The sequence below is a fragment of the Fusarium flagelliforme genome (assembly GCF_020744385.1).
Source record: "Fusarium flagelliforme strain FIESC 12 MPI-CAGE-AA-0113 chromosome Unknown B0J16scaffold_7, whole genome shotgun sequence".
Classification (NCBI taxonomy): domain Eukaryota; kingdom Fungi; phylum Ascomycota; class Sordariomycetes; order Hypocreales; family Nectriaceae; genus Fusarium; species Fusarium flagelliforme.
In genome coordinates, this window is record NW_025763509.1 from 2,393,104 (window position 1) to 2,413,634 (window position 20,531).

General features: G+C 37.0%; 4 protein-coding genes across 4 annotated transcripts; 1 reads left to right on the forward strand and 3 right to left on the reverse strand.

Annotated features, from left to right (window-relative positions):
- Positions 1–1,955: 1,955 nt before the first annotated feature.
- On the reverse strand, positions 1,956–3,137 carry B0J16DRAFT_349442 (HAD-like domain-containing protein). The gene has a single exon (XM_046128909.1). It carries the CDS (start codon positions 3,057–3,059, stop codon positions 2,295–2,297), a length of 765 nt encoding a protein of 254 aa, XP_045979361.1. The 5' UTR covers positions 3,060–3,137; the 3' UTR covers positions 1,956–2,294.
- Positions 3,138–13,856: 10,719 nt separating this feature from the next.
- B0J16DRAFT_375741 (uncharacterized protein) lies at positions 13,857–14,670 on the reverse strand (the record flags this gene model as incomplete). Its single annotated transcript, XM_046130720.1, has 2 exons — positions 14,001–14,670; positions 13,857–13,864 (listed from the first exon to the last, which is right to left on the reverse strand). Exons 1-2 carry the CDS (start codon positions 14,485–14,487, stop codon positions 13,857–13,859), a joined length of 495 nt encoding a protein of 164 aa, XP_045979362.1. The 5' UTR covers positions 14,488–14,670.
- Positions 14,671–15,757: 1,087 nt separating this feature from the next.
- Positions 15,758–17,766, reverse strand: B0J16DRAFT_310614 (fungal-specific transcription factor domain-containing protein). The gene is made up of 5 exons (XM_046124977.1): positions 17,715–17,766; positions 17,405–17,653; positions 17,225–17,332; positions 16,873–17,159; positions 15,758–16,798 (listed from the first exon to the last, which is right to left on the reverse strand). The coding sequence occupies exons 1-5, from the start codon at positions 17,743–17,745 to the stop codon at positions 15,836–15,838; spliced, it is 1,638 nt and encodes a 545-aa protein (XP_045979363.1). The 5' UTR covers positions 17,746–17,766; the 3' UTR covers positions 15,758–15,835.
- A 753-nt stretch (positions 17,767–18,519) lies between these two features.
- Positions 18,520–19,794, forward strand: B0J16DRAFT_310616 (uncharacterized protein; the record flags this gene model as incomplete). The annotated part of the gene is made up of 5 exons (XM_046124978.1): positions 18,520–18,669; positions 18,737–18,895; positions 18,957–19,063; positions 19,116–19,471; positions 19,580–19,794. The coding sequence occupies exons 1-5, from the start codon at positions 18,628–18,630 to the stop codon at positions 19,792–19,794; spliced, it is 879 nt and encodes a 292-aa protein (XP_045979364.1). The 5' UTR covers positions 18,520–18,627.
- Between the last annotated feature and the right edge of the window lie 737 nt (positions 19,795–20,531).

A 20,531-nucleotide genomic window follows, 5' to 3' on the forward strand; every position in this document is an offset into this window, starting at 1 on the left:
CAAAGTATTTCCATGAGCCGCCACTTCAACCAAACACAGTTGACTTGGTTTGAACTACTTCTGTCGATTGACTGGCAAATTTGAACATTGACATCCCTATTTGGGTTTGCGATAGCTACAAGTACCAGTGAGTACGGCTGATCCTTTCCGTCCATGCGCCCACAACACTGGTCTGGTCAACAGACTTCTATCAATCTATACAGCTAGTCGTCCATAGACCGAGGTCATTGGACGGATACTCATCTGGACAGATACAGCTCTACTCATGAGGCGCGACAACCGCCAGGAAGGAGGTGGGGTCTACTGCTGGTGACCACGGGGAAAGAGGCGGGGAGCACTGGAAGTTTGACACCGGTGCTCACCCGTAGTCGTCCCCGGCTCCTTCCATAATTGCTGCCTTCCGTTTTCTCCTAACCTCCTACCACCAACATCAACATCAACCATTGGGCCAGTTGAACGCCAAATGAGAATACTATCTATTGGCACCGTGTCTGTACCCTTGTTGTGCAAATCAATGCCGTTTCAGTTGGCGCTCGTCCGGCGCAAACACTTGTAGGACTTGTAGTGGAAGGGCTAGACCCCATCAAGCTGCAGAGACATGCCACCCTATTGTTACTGGCGAGTGGGCACTCAGCCTGGAGGTGGGCTGGTTGGTGGAATTTCTTCAAGTGTGCTTGTTATGGCTAAGCAAGGACAGCACAGGGTCACGGCGCGCTGGAAGAGATGCGGTGCACACGTTGGAGATGCATAGATGAACCATCAGTGGAGGATAAACAGGGTCACCACGTGACGAGCCAGCAAAGGCAATGGGGTATTGAGAGAATCTTCTGAGGTGATCGATCACCACTATTTTGAAGAGGATTAGTTGGAAATCTGCCTTCCGATGAAGCAGAACATCTCCTCCAGTCATTCAATACTCCTTTCATCTTCATGTCGTACAAGAGCTACTTCACCAAAGGGGGAGTACCCAAACGTGCCACCAGAGAATAATATCATTACTACTTCTTTGTACGAGAATAGTAGGTTACACAGCAGCATCCGTGAAAATCTTCACACACCTCAAAGTTGCAGAGTTGTATTTCACGTGTCTACTCTTGTTCTTACACACATTCACCTTTAGTCTTCTGTGTTCTTTCAATCCCACGTTCACCGTCTGAAGTCATGGAAAGTCTTCATCGGCGCGCCCCACCATTTCTTGTTAGAAATTCTTCCCTTCGCAACACCAGCTTCACGACTTGCTAGCCTCACCTTTTTGTTAATTATGTCTTCTCAGCAAGATATCCAGCAGCCCAAGGCTTGAGATCCCTCTTCACCCCGTTTCTCAGAACCGGACAAATTGGTTCTCCCCATGTAAGGAGCAGCCTCGCGGAGTCCTACGAGTAAGGAGATAAGAACCAGATTAGATGGGTTATGGGGCAAAGAAGTTTAAATTCCGCCTTTCGCATATAAATTGACTGGTACCAATCTGTTACAGTTAGGATACTAACATCGAGCTCCATCAATAATATTATTCTGTTGATCCACAAGCGAAGGGGGCAGGGGCACAGCCAGAGCGTCGGATGCAATGCATATCCATACAAGTGCCTAGACAGCCTGTTCCTGCCGCTTCGTGGTTCAGCGGTTTGGCGATGGACTGATGTCCACAGCTCGCTTTGGTCCATATCAAAGTTCGGGAAAAAGAATGTGATTCCTTCCTTTTCAGGGATGCCGGTATCGATTGAGGTCAATACACGTTTGCCACGGTTTGGGCGATGCTTGCTTGCATCCATGCTCTTCGTCAGCGGTGGCAGTCGAGGAATTATGTTCTTGTACGCGGGGTTCGGTGGTGTTTATCGGTGTCTCGATTCGTACTTTACATTTAACCTAAGATTGGGCACTGCTTTTTCGATCTGGCGATCGATGATATAAGCTTGGCAGGACGGTGCAAGTCCTGCTTACTTACGTTTGGTGTCCTGCCTTGTTTGGTTTGCGCCTGGGCCGTCATCCACTGACTCTATACGGCGAGGTTCGTACGCCCTCAGTCGCTGGGCAGATGCTGGGTGATGCGGAGCACTTGCCGTGTTCTTATAAGACACGGGCCCAGAAGATAGCGAGGGACAATGGATGATGGTTGATGTTGCTAGCAGACAGATTCGATATCAGCCATTACCCCGATCATATGATACTGTGAGAAGCCATCTGAGTGTGATCGACATGGGAATTGAATTGTGTCGTTATCTAACACAGTGCCTAATGTATCTAGCACATACTTCTTCTCCGGTTTTTTGCGGAGAGGTAAAAGACTGTCTAATACATCAATAGAGAGGATACGTGTCACTCAAACACGCAACAATACCCGCGATAGCAGCTAACGTCCCATCTGGATTCTTCACACGCACTGTATGCAGTCCTAACTCCTTAGCAGGATAATCGTTTCCACCAGGAAAGATAGCATCACCAATAAACATAATCTGCTCCAGCGGAATACCGCTTGCAGCTGAAAGCTTCTTCAGTCCATAACCCTTATCAACACCCTTTTGCGTAATATCAATCGAAGTTGCTCCGCCCATATTGATAGACAGATCTGGAAGACGTTTATATAGATCAGCTTGGATGATCTTTCGCTTCGCAAAGTCAGGATCCCAGATTTCCTTAGCAGATACAGGAGCTTGTTGACCAAGGGCGGAAAAGGTAATTTGACTTCCTCGGTCTTCGATACGTTCGCCCCATGTTTGCTCTGGCTGAAAACCTGTTGCATTGAGTGATGCATTGAATGCTTCAATGATATTCTTCCTCTGCTCCTCACTGAACAACTCAGCGTATTCGACTTTCCATTCATCGCCTTTGTGAGTGTAGAGTTTTGTACCGGTAGTTGGCATTAGCCAAAGCTTGGAGAGATCAGCGCGAGGAGGAAGACGGCTGGCGACTTGTTTCTGAAACTGCGGCCAGTCACCGCCTGAAATAACCGCGACGTCTGCAACGCTCAGAAGATCTGCGAGAGCTTCACCCATAGAATCGAGAAGAGGCTGCTTGCTCTCTGCGAGCGTGCCATCGAGATCGAACGCAACAAGTTTAATCATTGTTAATACTGAGGGTGAAGATGTGCAGAGCTAGGTGTTATTTAATTGCTTGGTAAGTGAGGGGTTTAATGGTAAGATCCCCGCGGTTACGTTACGTGTACCCTAGGATTTCCACCAATTAAACCTTACTAGCACTTATGACCCTGTAACTAACTGTTAAAATTTAGTAACCCTAGAATACACCTCGTTTCCATAAAACGCACTAAGTTAGTTATTTCTGCAAAGTTATCTAATTAAATAAATCCCGATTAAATATAGCTTAAATTTAGCCTTAAAAAAGAGAAAGCTAGCTATAGATAATATTAAAAAATATATGATATATAATATCTATAATTTAATAGTAACTATAAGCTACTGAACTCTATTACTTATAGCTTATAATTAAAACTTATAACTAAACTTATAACTAAGCTTATAACTAAACTTATAACTAATATTATAAGCTTAGTATAAATATATAAACTTAATAGTATATATTTAATATTAAAGAAAATACTTTAATTACTAGTTATTAATAGAATTTCTTTACTTAAATAAACTTAATATTATAATCTAATAAGTAAATTAGTTGCCCTATATATACCTATATATTTTTTACTTATTATAGTATAAGAATAGTTAATAACAATTAGTACTAAGATATTCTTACTAATTACCTATAATTACCTAAGTATATATATTTATTTAGTATTAATATACTTAGCTAAATAGCTATTAATAAAACCTCTTTACCTTAATATACTTAACTAGCTTTATTTACTACTAAGAAATATAATACTTTATAACTTACTTAGTATAATACTCTATAACTCTACTAATATAAACTTAAAATAGACTAGTTTATCCCCTTATAAAACCTAACTATTACATAGTAGATAATTTAAATAGTAGCTATACTCTTATATATAGATTATATATATAACGGGTTAGGTTCTAAACAGGTAAACTAGTCTATATTAGTTTAATATTTACAGAGTTACAGGGTATTATACTAAGTAAGGTAAAGTATTATATCTCTTAATAGTAAATAAAGTAAGTTAGGTATATTTAGGTAAAGAAGTCTTATTAATAGCTATTAAGCTAAGTATACTAACTAATATTAAATAAATATATATATACTAAGAGTTAGTTACATTGCAGTATTAGGATTACTTAGTAATTCTAATAGTTACTGGTGATTCTTAAGGATTACTAGTAATTACTTATTTCTAGTAGTAATCTAATCTTAATGTTTATTAGTTAGATTATATAGTATATAGTAACTTTTATTTAATTAGTAAAAAATATAGGGGGTATATAAGGTAATAACTAGGATTATAATATAATCTTTTCTTTCTTTAGGTCTTATCCTTAAGACCTTACTTATTTACTGTTGTTAGTTTCTATTGTATATATATGCTAACTTAAACCTATAAAACTCTTACTATGCTAACTATATTATCTTTAGTTTTTTAACGTTATACTACTAAAGCTAGAATTGTTACTTCTAAAGGTTATAAAATTATACCTTATACTATTTGTACTAAGAATTGTTTTTAGTATATAATAAAGGAGGGGTAGAAAAACTATATAGAGTATACTTATTGTAGTTATACTTATAATAGTAAGGGTATTTCTTTATCTAAAGGTAAGTGTTTTTTATTTTCTTTTTATAATATCTTTACTAACCTATATAGTAGATTATTTAGTTTAAGTAAAAAATTATATTAAGGTTAATAAAGAAGCTACTAAGGAGAAGCTTATTTAGCTATAGTATTAATTAAATAAGTATTTATTAAAATTAATATATTTCTATTGTTAGAAATAATAGATTTAGAATAAGAGTCTAAAGTTATTAGATAAAGATACTATGTAAATATCTAAGTAGGAAAAGGTAAATAATTTAGTTTCCCTTAAGTCTAGTGTAATAGTAGAGTTTATTAAGGTAAGTATAGTAAACTTAATTAACTAGAACTTTATTTTTATTAGTACTTCTTCTAAGTAAGTTAATTCTATTATTAGTAAAAGTTCTTTAGAAGTTACTAGGTATTAGTAAGGTATTTTAGTAGTTTTTATATATTTTTATTTTCTAAGTAGTTTTTCTATTTTACTATATATATTATTTATTTATTAATTTTTTATATATTTTTAATTTCTTTTACCTTATAAAGTTTAGGTTTATTAATTTCTTTAGGTTTATTACCTATTTTAACTTAGATAGTATTAGTAGTTAACTTAAGAAGTAAAATATAAAAGATTAGATAGAGCCTAACTTTTTTAAGTAAGTCTAGTTTATAGTTATTTTTAGATATCTTTCTAATAATCTTATAAGGTTTAATATATTTAAAGTTTAGTTTATAATTTAGTTGTTTTATTTAAATGTTTTTTATAGATAGGTAAACTATATCTTTTTCTAAAAAGGTAGATCCTTTTAACCTTTTAGGGTTATAGTATTATTATATCTATTTTCTAATAAATTTAAGCTTATCTTAAAGTTTATTATATAGGTTTTTTAGCTTATTACTTTTAAGTATAGCTATAAGGTTAATATCCTTAGGTTCTTATAGTTTATAAAATATATTTAAAGTAAATCTAAAGTTAGTGTAGGCTAGTGTAAGCTTTATTCTTTTATTATATATAGTATTATAAGCTAATTGTACTATTAGTAGCTTTTTAATTTAATTATTTTATTTATAGTTAATATAGTAATAAAGGTATACTTTTAAAACTTAATTTATACGTTCTATTTATCTATTAACTTAAGGTTTAAAGGCTATTGTAAGTTAGTAGTTAAGTTTTAAATGTAATATAAGTATTTGCTAAAACTTAGCTATAAAGGTAGATTTTTTATCTAAAAGGATTTCTAATAGTAATCTATATATATTAACTATATATCTAAAGAATATATATAATAGTTCTTTAGCGTTTATTGCTTCTCTATAGGATAAGTAGTATAAAAATTTTATTAATTAATTAATAATAACTATAATACTATTATAAAAGATTCTAGTTAAGGGTTCTTTTAATAGAAGTAGCTTAGTTATAAAGTTTATTATAATTAAATCCTATAGTTATTATACTACTGGAAGTAATTGCAATATTTTATATAGTTTATATTATTATACCTTGGTTTTCTTATATAGGTTATATTACTTAATTATTATTTTAACTTTCTTTCTTAGTATATAGTACTTTTATTCTTAGAGTTACTTAAGAGTCTTTATTACTCTTTAGTATCTATATAGGGGGTATAAGTAAAATATCCTAAGGAACTTATATAGTTCTTTTACTAAAGATTCTTATATTAGAGTTAGGTATATTAGTTCTAGTAACTAGGCTTATTATGTAAATTGTAATTTTCCTTTATTATTTTTTATTAATAGCTATTCTTTTAACTTAGTTATATTAGTATTATAGTCTAGTTATTTACTAATTGTATTTACTTTACTATTATCTAATCCTTTACAGTAAATAATTATAAAATTAAACTTATATAGATATTTAGTATATTATAGCTATTATTAGTTAAGTTCTTATATAGTAGAAAAGTATATAATATTCTAGTAGTTAGTATAGAACTTAATCTAGTATATACTTTCTATTAAGTAGTATTTAAATTCCTTAAAGTAATTAAAGATAGCTAAGAACTTCTTATTATAGATAAAGTAATTAAGTTTCACTTTATATAACTTATAAGAATAGAATACTATAGGGTATAGTTTCCCTTAGTTATTATATTATTTAATTTATTCCTTTAATATAAAATCTAATAAGTTAGTCTTTAGTTTAATTTCCTTATTAGGGTTAAATATAACTAGTATAGGTTTACTAAGGATTACTTTCCTTAGTTTCTTAAAAGCCTTCTAGGTATCTAATATCTAGGTAAATTATTATTTCTTCTTAGTTAACTCTATAAGGGAATTAGCTATTTTACTAAAGTCCTTAATAAATTATTAGTAGTAGTTAGTAAAACCTAAGAAGCTTTATATTTCCTTAATAGTTATAGGGGTTAGCTAATCTGCAATTACTAAGATTTTCTTTTAATTTATTTTAATTTCTCTAGGTAAAATAGTATATTTAAGAAAGTCTACCTCTTTTATATAGAAGTAACTTTTCTTTAGTTTAACTAGTAGGTTAATATCTTATAGGGCTTTTAGTACCTTATAGATATATTCCTTATATTCTTCTTTATTATCTAAGAAGATTAGGATATTATCTAGGTAGTAAACTATAAAGATATTTAAGTACTATTAAAGTATATTAGTAATTATCTACTAAAATATTATAGGTATATTAGTAAGTTTAAATAGTATTACTAAGTATTTAAAGAGTTTAAATTTAGTTTTAAATACTATTTTCTATTTATTTCCTTCCTTAATATAGATTAAGTTATAAGCTCCCTTAAGGTCTAGAGTAGTAAAGATCTATTTACCTTATAGGTAGTCCTTAAGTTCTATAATAAGTAAAAGTAGGGTCCTATCTTTAATTGTAAGGGTATTTAACTTCCTATAGTCTATAATAAGTTATAGTTTTTTATTTTTCTTAGGGATAAATATTACTAAAAATCTTACTAATAAAGTAAATATCCTAATATTTTCTTTTACTAGCTCTATTTCTAAGTACTCCCTCAGAGTATTTAATTCTTTTTTATTAAGGTTATAAATCTTCTAGAATAGTAGGTTATCTATTTTAAGCTATATTTTATAGTCCTAGTAACTATACTATAGTACCTTTATTTTAAGTTCTTCCTTAAAGAGTTTCTTATAGATATAGTATTCCTTAGGTATATTCTTAAGTCTATTATATTACTTCTTTTCCTTAAGTTCTTTCTATATTTTTAGTTATTAGTCTAGGTTATATAGTTAGTATCTAAGGAGTCCTAAGACTTATTAGTTTTATTATTTTCTGCCTTTTATATACTTATACTTAATTCTTTTTAGAGGTAATAAATACTTTTTTTTTATATATACCTATGCTATTCTCTTTAGTTAGGGTTTAAAATCTCTTATTATTTATTGTAATTATTTTATTATTACTATCTAAGTTACTAGGAATAGTAACTTAGCTAGTTAGCTAGTTAATATTTAGGTTTACTTATCTAAGCTATAGTATTCCTAGGAGAATATTTACCTTTCCTAAAGGTATAATATTAAAATCTAGTCTTTAATTTTTTCCTTATATAAAGACCTTAAGGTAATTAATCTCTTAGTCTATAATACTATTATTGTAATTAAAGAGTTATCCTTTTATATTAGTTAGTAAGTAAAGTAGTTATTTTCTTTTCTATAGTAGTTCTAGCTTTATAGCTATTTTTAGGTTAATAAAGTTTCTTTTAGCTCTATAATTAATTTAAGTATTTAACTATTTCCCTTTAATCTAAACTTTTAGTACTAGGTAGTTAGGCTTACTATCTTATATAGCTTTTAGAGCACTTAGTAGTCTATATTATTAACCTTATACTTTACTTATCTATAGCTCTATTATAGATAGTATTTATTTTTTCCTAATTCTTTGTTATTATAGATACTAGTAAGGTAAAGTCTATCTACTTCCTATATATATTCTAGTTTATTAGTATCTTCTAATTCTTTAAGTATATTATCTTTTTTTATTAGGTATTTATATTTCCTTTATATAAGTTCCTTAAACTCTTAATTAGCTTCTTTAATTATTTTTAGCTACTACTAAATACTTCTTAGGGTTTCTTATTACCTTACTTTTTATTAGTAGTAGGCTAGGTTAAATTATAACTCTACTACTTTAATACCTTTATACTAAGTATATACTAGGTATCTCTTTATTTCTTTAGGTATATAAAGTCTATTGTTTAGTGTTCTTAGAATTGTAACTAAAAAACAGTTATTATCTTTTTTAGCTTTAAAGTAAGTCTTATACTAATAGTACTTATATAATACCTATAAGATTTCCTTATATTTTTTGTTTATAGGTAATATTTAAATATTATCCTTAGTATTAAACTTTAGTTCTTAGTGTAAAGGGTTTATTGCTTTTGCTATATAGTATACTTAAATATAGAGGTTTTCTACTATAGAAGTATTATAGTATTCCTTAGAGTTTTAGATATACTTATCCTTAAGGCTATTAAATATTTTCCTTTTTCCCTTATTATATAGAGGTTAATAGGGCTTCTTCTATTTATTCTTAGTTATTTTGTCTTATTTGCAGAGGCTTTATGCTATTGCTTATATAGCTCTTTCTCTGTATCCTATACTTTAGGTATACTATTATTACCTAAGTTAGCTTTAGTATACTATATCTTATTCTGCTAGTACTAATTCTTCTTTCTATTAAAGCTTGGTTTATATAGGGATATTATTAATTTCCTATATAGTTCTTATAGCTAGGCTTTATGCTAATAGTTATAGTTAAATAAGGGTTCTTAGTAGGGGTTATTCTATAGTTATATTATATCCCTTTAGTACTTCTTTGTAAGTAATAACTCTTTATTCTTCTTTATTTTTAGGGTCTTCTTTTAAATTATAATACCTATTGTAGATTAGTATTAGTTTAGTTTTTACAGATATATATATTATTTCTAGTATTTAGGTTTCTCTAAGTTTTTTCTATTTACTTCTTTTCTTAGTTTACTTATATTATTCCTTAAATTCTAGGTTATACTTCTTTTATTCTTTTATATAGTTATTATATAACTTCTTTTTTTTTTCTTATTCTACTATATACTTAGGATTCTTTAATACATTATATCTTAAGTTTGGCTTCTTTCTGTTAGGGTAGTATTTATATATTACTTTCTAGTAACTTTTAAAGGGATCTTTGGGTTTATTTGTAGAGCTATCTGGATAAGTGGCTTATTTAGTCTAGGTTCCTAAGTCTAATTATATGCCTATTATAGTAGCTATATTGTAGCCTATATAGTATATTCCTAATATCTATGTACATTAGGCTATCTATAGGTTAGTTATACCTAGTGCTTAGGGCTTACCTTAGTTCTAGTTTCTAGGCCTTTATAGTTATAGATATTACCTTACTATATATTTAAACTAGTTATAATTATAGTACTTATATTTAAATATATCTTATAGTTATTGTAGTACTTGCTGTATAGCTCTTAGTACTATAGGGCCTAGTTATATACTATATAAGGTATTTCCCTATTAATTACCTTATTAGTTTCCTTAGTGTTAAGAGTTACTTTAATTGCTATTCCTTTATTAGCTAAGGTAATATAGATTAAAGTTACTTCCTTTATAAACGAAATTAGCTTTCTTTTATTTACGTTTATACTATCTTTTATTAATTTTAACTACTATTATAATATATATAGTAAGGTTATTAGGTTTATCTATAAGGTAAAGTTTATTCTTAACTTCTTCCTTAAGACCTTAGTAATAGATTTCTATAAGGGTCTTATTATTTTATTTAGTCTTAGATGTAAGTTATTAGAACTATATAAAGTAAATAGCATAGGCTTTATTTTATTTTAGTATAAGTAGTTTAGCTACTGCCTGTTATTCTTTATTAACTACTTTAAAATTATCTTTAAGAGCTTATTTAAAGTTATTCTAGTTAAAGAAGATATTTTATATCTTTTAGTCTTAAAGATTCTTATTATCCTTATATTTAAGGTAATCTCTAAGGATTAGTTTAAACTAATCCTTAGTATTTCCCTAAATTAATACTGTAATATAGATAATCTTTTTCTAGCTAGTATTAAGCTAGTTTTTATATATTTAGAAATATCCTTTTATTTAAGTAAGGAATAGTATAATATCTACTACCTTACCTATAAAGGGTTTTAGCTTAGGGGGTTTAAGTACTTTACCTAAGTCCCTTTTAGGTTATAGTATAGGTAGAGCTTATAGGGTAACTATAGGCTATTTATTAATATAAGCGCAGAGAGTATTAATAGTACTATATATTTACTATATCTTAGCTATAAGTTTAGCTATACTAGGTATAGCTTTAGTATAAGGGGGTATAGGTCTAGTATTACTAGTTATCTTAATAGTATAATATTACTTAGTTATTAATATAGTATAGTTTAAATAAGAGCTATTAATGTATAATAGGTTAGGTTCTAAATAGGTAAACTAATCTATATTAGTTTAATATTTATAGAGTTATAGGGTATTATACTAAGTAAAGTAAAGTATTATATCTCTTAATAGTAAATAAAGTAGGTTAAGTATATTTAGGTAAAGAAGTCTTATTAATAGCTATTAAGCTAAGTATACTAACTAATATTAAATAAATATATATATACTAAGAGTTAATTATATTATAGTATTAGGATTACTTAGTAATTCTAATGGTTACTGGTGATTCTTAAGGATTACTGGTAATTGCTTATTCCTAGCAGTAATCTAATCTTAACGTTTATTATTTAGATTATGTAGTGCATGGTGACTCTTATTTAATTGGTGAAAAATATGGGGGGTACGTGAGGTAATAACTAGGATCGTAATAATATAGCTATAACTTAGAAAGTTTATTAAAAAGAAAAAAGGTATTATATAGTTAAAGAGAACTAATAGCCTATAAATTCTTATATATTTTTTAATCTTTCTATGACTGTTATAGGTACTTATATTAATTTCAGTTAATTATGTAGTGCATAGGATATAAGCTGTTGCCGGACCTTTACGAAAGACCGAGCCGACGCATGATAACAGATTAGATAAGACTTATCGCCGGACCTTAGCAAAAGACCGAGCACTCCCCTAGTACGTAAATGAATATCGGTATGTCTCACGTCGTGGAAGATCCAGACTCCCAAATAACTACGTAATAAAGGCTCCCTCGAGAGCCTGTGAGAGTAACTAGGGCAACCGCCCCAGCCGCATCCACCTGCCCTGAAGGTCCCTCCCTGACTGGGGGATATGTACCAACTTCGGTCGATTCGGGGCTCTCTTTGGCGAGTCCTTGCTTCGGACCAGCTGATGCATCATTCCCAGGGTTCCAAGTCCTGGCTTTGGCAGCTTAAGACGGATTCTCGCGCAATCGGTTCTCTAGTCAACGTCTTGACTGGTGAGGAGGAACAAAGCTCTGTTGAGAGTGTTCAGAGTGAAAAAAAAGTCTTTGTAGATCTAACCGCTTTCCTACCAGGCTTGAGTAATTTGTCTTTCGAAGTCTGGAACCACTTGAAGAGGGGTTGGGGGTGAATGAATCGAAGCTGCGTTAGCTGATCCACTTGCTCGAGATGTGTTCGATTCTTTCTCATTCTCGCGGAACCGGTCGATAGGAACCTTCAACCCAACTGGTTTATCTTTCATCTCCGGAGTGACCCTTTCAGCCATATTGTACTGGGTTCAAAAGGTTGAAAAAGTAGGAGCATGATACTGGATAGCTTGCAGAAATGCCTTCAAAGCGACAGCCTCGTTAATAGTCTCAACTTTCCGTCGTTAGGCTTGCTTATAGGCCCATTCAAACGGAGTGGCCCAAGAATCCCAATCTAGAATCGTGCGTTGTTGAGAGATATCCAGGAACTTGTCATGAGCATTCTTACGGTCCTGGTGCGGCAACGGCATAGCTCGCTTCTCTAGGGCAATGATCCTAGCCCTGGGGCCATCGATATTGAAGATATACTCCCTGTACGTCCCAGAGATCGATGTTACAATAGCTTCTGATAGTTTGATGAGGGAAACATGCTTTTGACGATAGTCATTGACTTTCCTTCTGTCAGCGACTTCCTGATCACTCTAAATCTGGCAATGAGTTTTCGAAAGCTCGATCGCCGCAGCCTCGGCCGGCGCCTGTAGGTCTTCCTATACTGCAGCAGGGACTGGGGCAGCAGAGAGTGCCGGCGGAGGCATCAAACTATCGGTTTTCTCAGGATCAACTTAATCCCAAACGTTCCGTGTCTTAGCGATGCGGGCAATATCGTCGTACCAAAGGGTCTAGTCTGTGCGAGCAGGGCTCTTCTGACCACAGGTAGGTTGTTGGCAGTGTGCTCGGTGACAGCTCGCAAGGCAACACCACAGTTCTCTTATTAGTTTCTTAACTGGGAGGCGTAATGGCGTCACAGTCGTTGTCATGGGCTAATATGAATAAACACATAATTAGGTCGCGGAAGCCGGCAGACCGGCCTCGTAACTCTCATAAGTTAAGAGTACAACAGAGGGATTGGGCAGAAGAGCTAGTTATGTTGAGTTGCTTGATTCTATCCAAGGGGCTAATAAAGACCGGTCTCTTATACCTATATTTAAATTGCTAATGTTATCGGCAGAAGCGTACTACCTAATAGTAGTTGTAGTTATTTATTGTCATTGTGACCCTTGCCTTATTCTAACAGGCACACCTAGACAGGGATTGTAATAGTAATATATAGTAGTCTGTGAGTAAAGAATTAGGTATTTTTTTTAAAAAATACAGTTATAAGGGAAATTCTTATAAACCTAGGTTAAGGGCTATTAAACTATTATGTGTTTTTCTAAATTATATAGTTTCTATAGTTTTAGGATAAAATAATATTATAATTAAATAATATTTCTTAGGTTATAGATAGTACTATAGCTAACCTTATATATATTTACAGTATATTATATACTTAGCTTTAAGTTACTTTAACGTGCTAAAAGTATAAGAAGTATTCTAGCTTTAGGGTATGATAATATAATATTTAGTAGTTTTAAAATATTTAATTAAATTAAAATATAGTTAGATTACTTATTAGCTACGTTTTTTCTCTATTTTATATTAAATACTTAACTTATAATTATTCTAAAGAGTTTAAAGAAAAGATAAGGTTCTTACCTTATTTAAAGATTATAAGATATTAGATAGTTTAAAACTAAGTATGTAAGTAAAAAGTAAGATATAAAAAGAAAAGTATAATAGTTATTTATCTATAATACTTAGTTATTAAGTACATTAAGTAGCTTATTAAATGTAATAAGCTGCTAAGAATTGATAATATAGTATGTAGAAAAGCTGTTGCTGTTTCTCTGTCATATAGATATTTAGTCTAATTTAATATAATACCTAAACCTCCCTTAACATCCTTTCCTATTTCAACTTGCGCGTCCCTGATTAATGCACCTAGGCGCGCATTAGCCGTAGCGTCAACGAACTCAATGCTCTCCTTAATAAGTACCCTATTAGGGTCCCCCTCTACCTCTCCCTGCTTTGTAAACTTGAGCGTCCAGATCAGATCGTTTTCTACCACTTCATCCGAGATCAAGGTTGAAAGATAATAGCTCATCCTGATTGTTGCCATGCGCTGGTATTCGTCGACGGTAATCTCATGGATCTTGGAATTGAAACCGGCTAATAGGCGTCCAGTTGTTTTGAGGTGGGCGGCGAATGCTTCATTGTCCATAACATTTTGCAAAGTCGGATTCAGAGAAACGAGGCGGTTGTGGCCCCAGGCATGCTTGGCGTCTGGGCTCCTGAGGCTTAATATGTCGTCGCCTTCACCGTGTCTCCTTGCCAGTTCATACAGCTGAGAATAAAGCTGGGACGGCGCCATGTTGAAATAAAAGTAACGGTTTCGAAGCAGATTTGATGACGAAAGTTTTGGAATAACCTCCTGCCCTCTATTTCTCTTTGTGGTTTATCGGTGCATGCGGTGGTGGTAGGGTGTGTTTGTGTCGCGAAGCTACTGACACTGGAAGAATAGCATCAATAACTAAGGGGAGGGCTCCCGATTAAGTACTTACCACATCCACTATGCCACAGTGGGGAGCTAGTATATGATTCGAGATGAGTCATATATGATGCCAGATAAATCATGTTATGTGGGTCTCATGTGACTAAGCACAGGCGGCTTGCTGCCTAGGTAGCCAAATAGATACTAAAGACATCGATATGCGGCTAGACTACATTCAGCCAGCTGGCAACCTTACAGCGAGCATATATATCCCTTTAACTGGTATAAGCTTCCACTTAAGTCACTCGCAAGGATGGAGCTAACAAAATACCAATATATTAAAGGTATATTGATTTATACCTAATTAGTTCGACTTATCTTATGTGTTTCAAATGGCTCCCTATGGTCCCATGTTAATTTACGTCGTTTCGACTCGTTGGGTGCGCCTGGAAGCAGGAGCGCCCGCTGCGAGCCCACACTCATGTTACCGGCCGCTGCGTTGAGCAACCGTGACTTGCCTGCATCCGAGGGATCGCGAATGCTCCTGACGAGGTCAAAGACCTCGACCGCCACTCTAAGGTTATTTGTGGACCAAAATGGTAAACCTGGGGATAATGAGTCCCGAAAGGAAAGGCACACTATACGATGACAAGCTAACTCCTCAGAGCTATACCTTGAGAATATCGTGCTGGATTTGCAGGTGTAGAAGTTGCAGACTTACCGTGGCCTGCCAGAGACTGCTCTTGTCTAATGGTAGTTGCGTTATCAGACTAAATATATTTCTGCAACCTTTGCTATGAAAGCTTTTAAATAATTAAGTTTAGCAACCAGGCTATTGTGTGGAGTCGTGATGCAAAACGAAGCGATGAAATGGCTGTACAAGGGGTCGAATGCATATTCCCTAATGTCTAGTCTATCTAACAGAACGAGGCGGAATTGCGCTCATAGATATAGAAGCCAGATAGTATGGACGCTCGAACGTAGAACCGAAATAAGACAACTGTAGGTAGTTCAATGCTTCTTACAAACGTAAAGCCGCACCCAGATGTGAAATCAGTTTTGTCTCAATACGGTCTGATCCTTGACGGTCAGTGGTTATTTAGCAGCTAGGGAGTCGGTCAAAATGGCTAACAGTGTGTCCTTTGTGCCTCTATTATCTGGTACAAGCTCTGATGTAATCTTGTATCGTATTTGAATGAGATCAATGGGCGAAGTGAGACTACTTCCGTCATGCCAAGTTGGGCACATTCTCGCATGAGCTGCAGATCCTCCGAAATAGCTCTATGTAGTCCAGAAGCAGGTCCTGGTCGGTATGCAGATCGCGTTGAACCCACACCACCTCGAGCCCCCGCCGGAGGCAATCCTGTTGCCGGCACATTTTGTCCTTCTCGGTCCTTTGCAGCAGGTCGAGAATGATGCACCTCTGTTCCTCGGTAGATGCCTCGGTGCCAATGACGAAAATGGGGAACTGCTTTTCGCAAGATGGCATAGCGGCCAACAGCGCGAAGGCGCGGTCGTGCAGGTGTGTAATGTTCAGAATCTGGCCAAGCGTGGTCTCGCGCGCGCGGGCGATGTATATAAGTGCGCAGAGGCGATATAACTCGAGCAGGGCTGCTGCGCGGTCGCGTGTGTGCTCGTGCTGTCCTCCTTCCCCTTGCTCTACATAGCTAATTGCTGGTTCAGGCGAAAGCATATCATCCGTTGCTAGGGGTGGAATCTTGCTGGCTGCGTCTTCGAGAAGGTCGAATCGCTCAGCGAGGTGGCTGGCGTCGGGCGGCGTCACCGCAAGGCCCATACTGAGCATCACGGTGTCCATCGTGGCGGAGAGGATCCCTAATATCTTGTCATACGGGCCAGAGGCAAGGGACATCTGTGCATACGGCGACCACTCCACTGCGTGAAGGGGCATGTTCGTGTTTATAGATTGCCGGCTCGGTATTATGGCACTAGGCCTCTGGTTCCATGACTTAATGTATGAACTGACTGAGTTATTCCCGAGCCCCCTCTTGCCTATGATACCTATACTGAAGCGCGCGAGCATGTCGTAATATGAAACCCAGGCAAGCAGCTGCGATAAGTCATCGTTCCTGATATTATCGGAGCTATCTGCAAGCGTAGCTATATTGACGATATTCAGTGCTCCAGCGAGATACGAGAGCCACTCGTTGCCTGAGACGGAGAGCATTTGGATCTTTAAATTATGGGAGTTTTAGCTCTACAACACAGCGTAGGTGGCTCAAGCGTTGCCTGGCAGCAATTACATACCTCAGAAGAGGACAATAACATGCTCGCAGCGACCTGCGCCGCAGCCTCGGACCTGCCCCAAGACATGTCTCTAGTCGAGGCGGCAAGGGCGCTGATAGAGGCAATCTTATACCGCACCGCCTGTGACTGGATGCCGTCTCGGTGAAGGGAGGATACCGCGAGCATGGCGTATAAAATGGCTCGGGACGTGGGTGTGTTGTTGGATAGCGCCATACGCATCAGTAGGTTTCTCATACTTGTCGGATCGACACTGAACGTGCCGACTGATGTAAAGCCGACGAGGCTAACTATGGCCCATGAGTGCTCTAGGTCGGAAACGAACTTTTGGAAGGGTACGGTAGCAACGACTCACAGTACTCGAAGAGGTGCGATATCCCGTTTCCCATGTCGTGGGGCCGCCAGGACAGGGGAATGATGGATAGGAACGACTTAGATGGACCCTTGAAGCCATCATGATGCGCTAGGGGATAATTAGTGCCGGCTCCCGTCAGCGCTTTTATTTGTGAAGCCTCCGGGGCTGGAACACACTCACTCGATTTGTCTCTGTGAAAGTGGCACGCCTGCAGGTCATGGTACAAGTGCATGTCAAACTCGGATGCGCGCACAAACCGAGCACGTCTGTCATTGCTAGGCTTTCTGCTGCTGACTAAAGCAACAAGTGTCCGCTTGGGGTCGTTTCCCTTTGGCCAGGAGAGACGCATGTCATAGCCTTGGCACTCGCGGCCTCGAGAGGTACAGTTGCGGCACTTTGGCCGGCGTCGATCGCAGTTGATCTTGCGGTCTATACCAAGTGATAGAATCCTTAGCAGCAATGCAATTCCCATAGATAAGGGCCCACATACCTCTGCATGTACCGCAGCTTCGACCAGACATGGCGGCCGCTGTACCGTCTTTGAAGGCTCTATCAAGGCAGCTGACCAACTACTGTGTGCAGGTGAACAATACGGATCGATTCTGTTGGGACGTAGCGTTAAAGCAGGTAACCACGTGGCACGGCGTGAATATCTAGGTTGGTGGCTAAAACGAATGGCACCAGGCGATTTAGGATTTTCGGAGATAGTTGTCTGTGATGGGTCTGGTAAGGCTTTATTTGAGGAAAAACAGAAAAGCAACGAAGATGATGGATAGCATGCGATGCGCTGAGATTCTGGGGACGCAAGGATAAAGATGCCATAAGCATTAAAACTAGCGCCAGGGGACCCTTACAGCTAGACTAGCCCGTGATGACATAGCGACTCTAGAACGGCGAGTCATGATGCGCCTTGGCTGTCCCTTGACCCACCAGAGGCAGGATTCTCCGAACGCACCTGCAAGTTGTGGTAATATATTACTAATGCCGCCAGGGTACGCGGGGGTTGATGTGGGGTCTGGGCCACAACCGAGTGGACTGCTGCTGATTCGGCCCTAGATCAGTCTCGCTCATGTAGGCATCTACTAAGTGAGTCTGGCTGCACCTAGCATGCATCTCTTTTGGCGAGCAGGCGGCCCTCAGACTCTGCAGCTCGCCCGTATTGTGGGCCTGTAGTTCCACATAGGTCAAGTATTACCGAATATAGGTATCCTCATACTGGTGGCAGCCTACACCTGGATGTCCATGATTTATCAGCCTGGACTTTCTCGCCTTAGCACTACTGTGTATAAAGCCAACCTAAATCCACTTCACCATAGGTAGAATATTAATCTAAGCCTTACTTCTCAATAAAGATCATCACAGCGGTTATTCTACTCTCGAACTCCCGACTTTCTCATTCCAAGATGGCGACATATCTCATTACCGGCGCATCGCGCAACCTAGGCGTGTGTAGTCATTCTGCCGCTTGGAGAAGGGCTAAATTCGAATACCTACTAACATCACTATCTGTAGTTCGAGTTCATGCGCCTAGTTTCCAAGAACCCAGACAATGTTGTTGTTGGAATCGTCAGAAACAAGGCAGTGGCGGAAGACAAGGTGGCCAAGGAGCTTCCCGGCCGGACCAACATCCACCTCCTCGAGGCAGACATGACCAACTATGAGTCTCTCGCGGTTAGTATACCCGAACGTGTGAGGATGTCTTGGAGACTCAATTATCTCACAATGGTGCTAGAATACCGTTCCACTGGTCACCAAGCTCGTCAATGGTGCCCTGGACTATGTCATCGCCAACGCTGGGCTTATCCCGGACTGGTCTGAATTCAAGAGCTTTGAGAAGATGTAAGTACCGAGAGCCCACTACCTTGATGCTGCTCGCGGCGTGCCACAAGAGAACCAACCCAAGGGAACTAATGTGTACACTCAACTGCAGGGCCAAGCAGCCGGCACTCTTGGAACAGGACCTTGACGATTGCTGGAAAACAAACGTCGTTGGCAACGTTCACCTGCTCAACCTTTACGTGCCACTACTCAAGGCTGGCCGCGTCAAGAAGGTCGCCGTCATCTCAACGGGCCTAGCCGACCCTGGCCTTACCAGAGACCACAATATATACGAAGCCATGCCGTACTCCATAAGCAAAGCGGCCGCCAACATGCTCATAGCCAAGTACTCTGCGGCCTACGCCAAGGACGGTCTCGTCTTCTTGGCCATCTGCCCTGGCTCTGTCAAGAACGATCGTTACCAAGACCGTGAGTAAAATAATCCCCCCATATATTTAGAGTGATCAATTTCTAGTCTGCATAAAAAGGACTTTAGTAACAATGAGCTAATAATGTTGGTTCGTGTTTGCCTTATAGTAAGCGAAGAAGACATGAACGGTCTGAGCCAGATGGGCGACAAGTTTATAGAATATGCGCCTCACTTTTCTGGGGCCAAGGAGGCTTCTGAATCTGCGGTGATGATTCTCGACGTTATTAATCAGGCCAGTCTAGAGGCTGGGTATGCCGGAAAATTCCTTTCCCACCATGGAGGCGACAAGTACTTTGGTGAGCCACCAGTTGCTGCCGCTTAAAGAGCATATAAGTAGTTATAAATACTAAGATATAGAAACGCACAAATAATATAGCAACTGAAGCGAATACTTGCTATTGTTCTTACAATGCCAATTGGACCTGATTGGCAGCAATATCTCGAGATACTTGGTAGTTTGGATATGAACGTGTGGATTGTAGGCCGAAAGTCCCCGCCCCTTTATATCTGGGCGAATTATTGCCGCAATAACCAAGGTATTGAAGAACTGACTGGTCTGCCTCGATCTCTGCTGGATCCCATCTCTTTAGTCTCACAGGGTAAGGGTGTGTCGCGTGACCTACAGCAATATGCCGACATGCTACACCAGATGCAAGACACAATGACGGACACCTGCTGGGCCCTTATTCTATCTGCACAGATCTACCTCCAGGAAGGACCCTTGTTCTCGCTTTCGAATGAGCTCTTCACTCTTGTTACACGTCTAAAATAACAGATGCTCACTTCAGACTTGGGAATATTAGCGTGGCCTGCTTATACGCTAGGCTCAAGAGGGACTTCGCAGGAATGTCGCTTTCTAGCAGAGGATATCTCTTCTGCGGTTTCTGCATCTTGCCTACCGGATAGTGTAACCGCATTGCGTGGATCGCCATTGAGCGCCATGCGTAGCTACTGGGCCTCGGTAGGCATATTACATGCTTGGCTTACCCGAGATTGCGAATGGCACCGAGATCGGGCTATGGTAACTTCGGCGAACTGGTAAAAGGTGGAGGGGTGGCG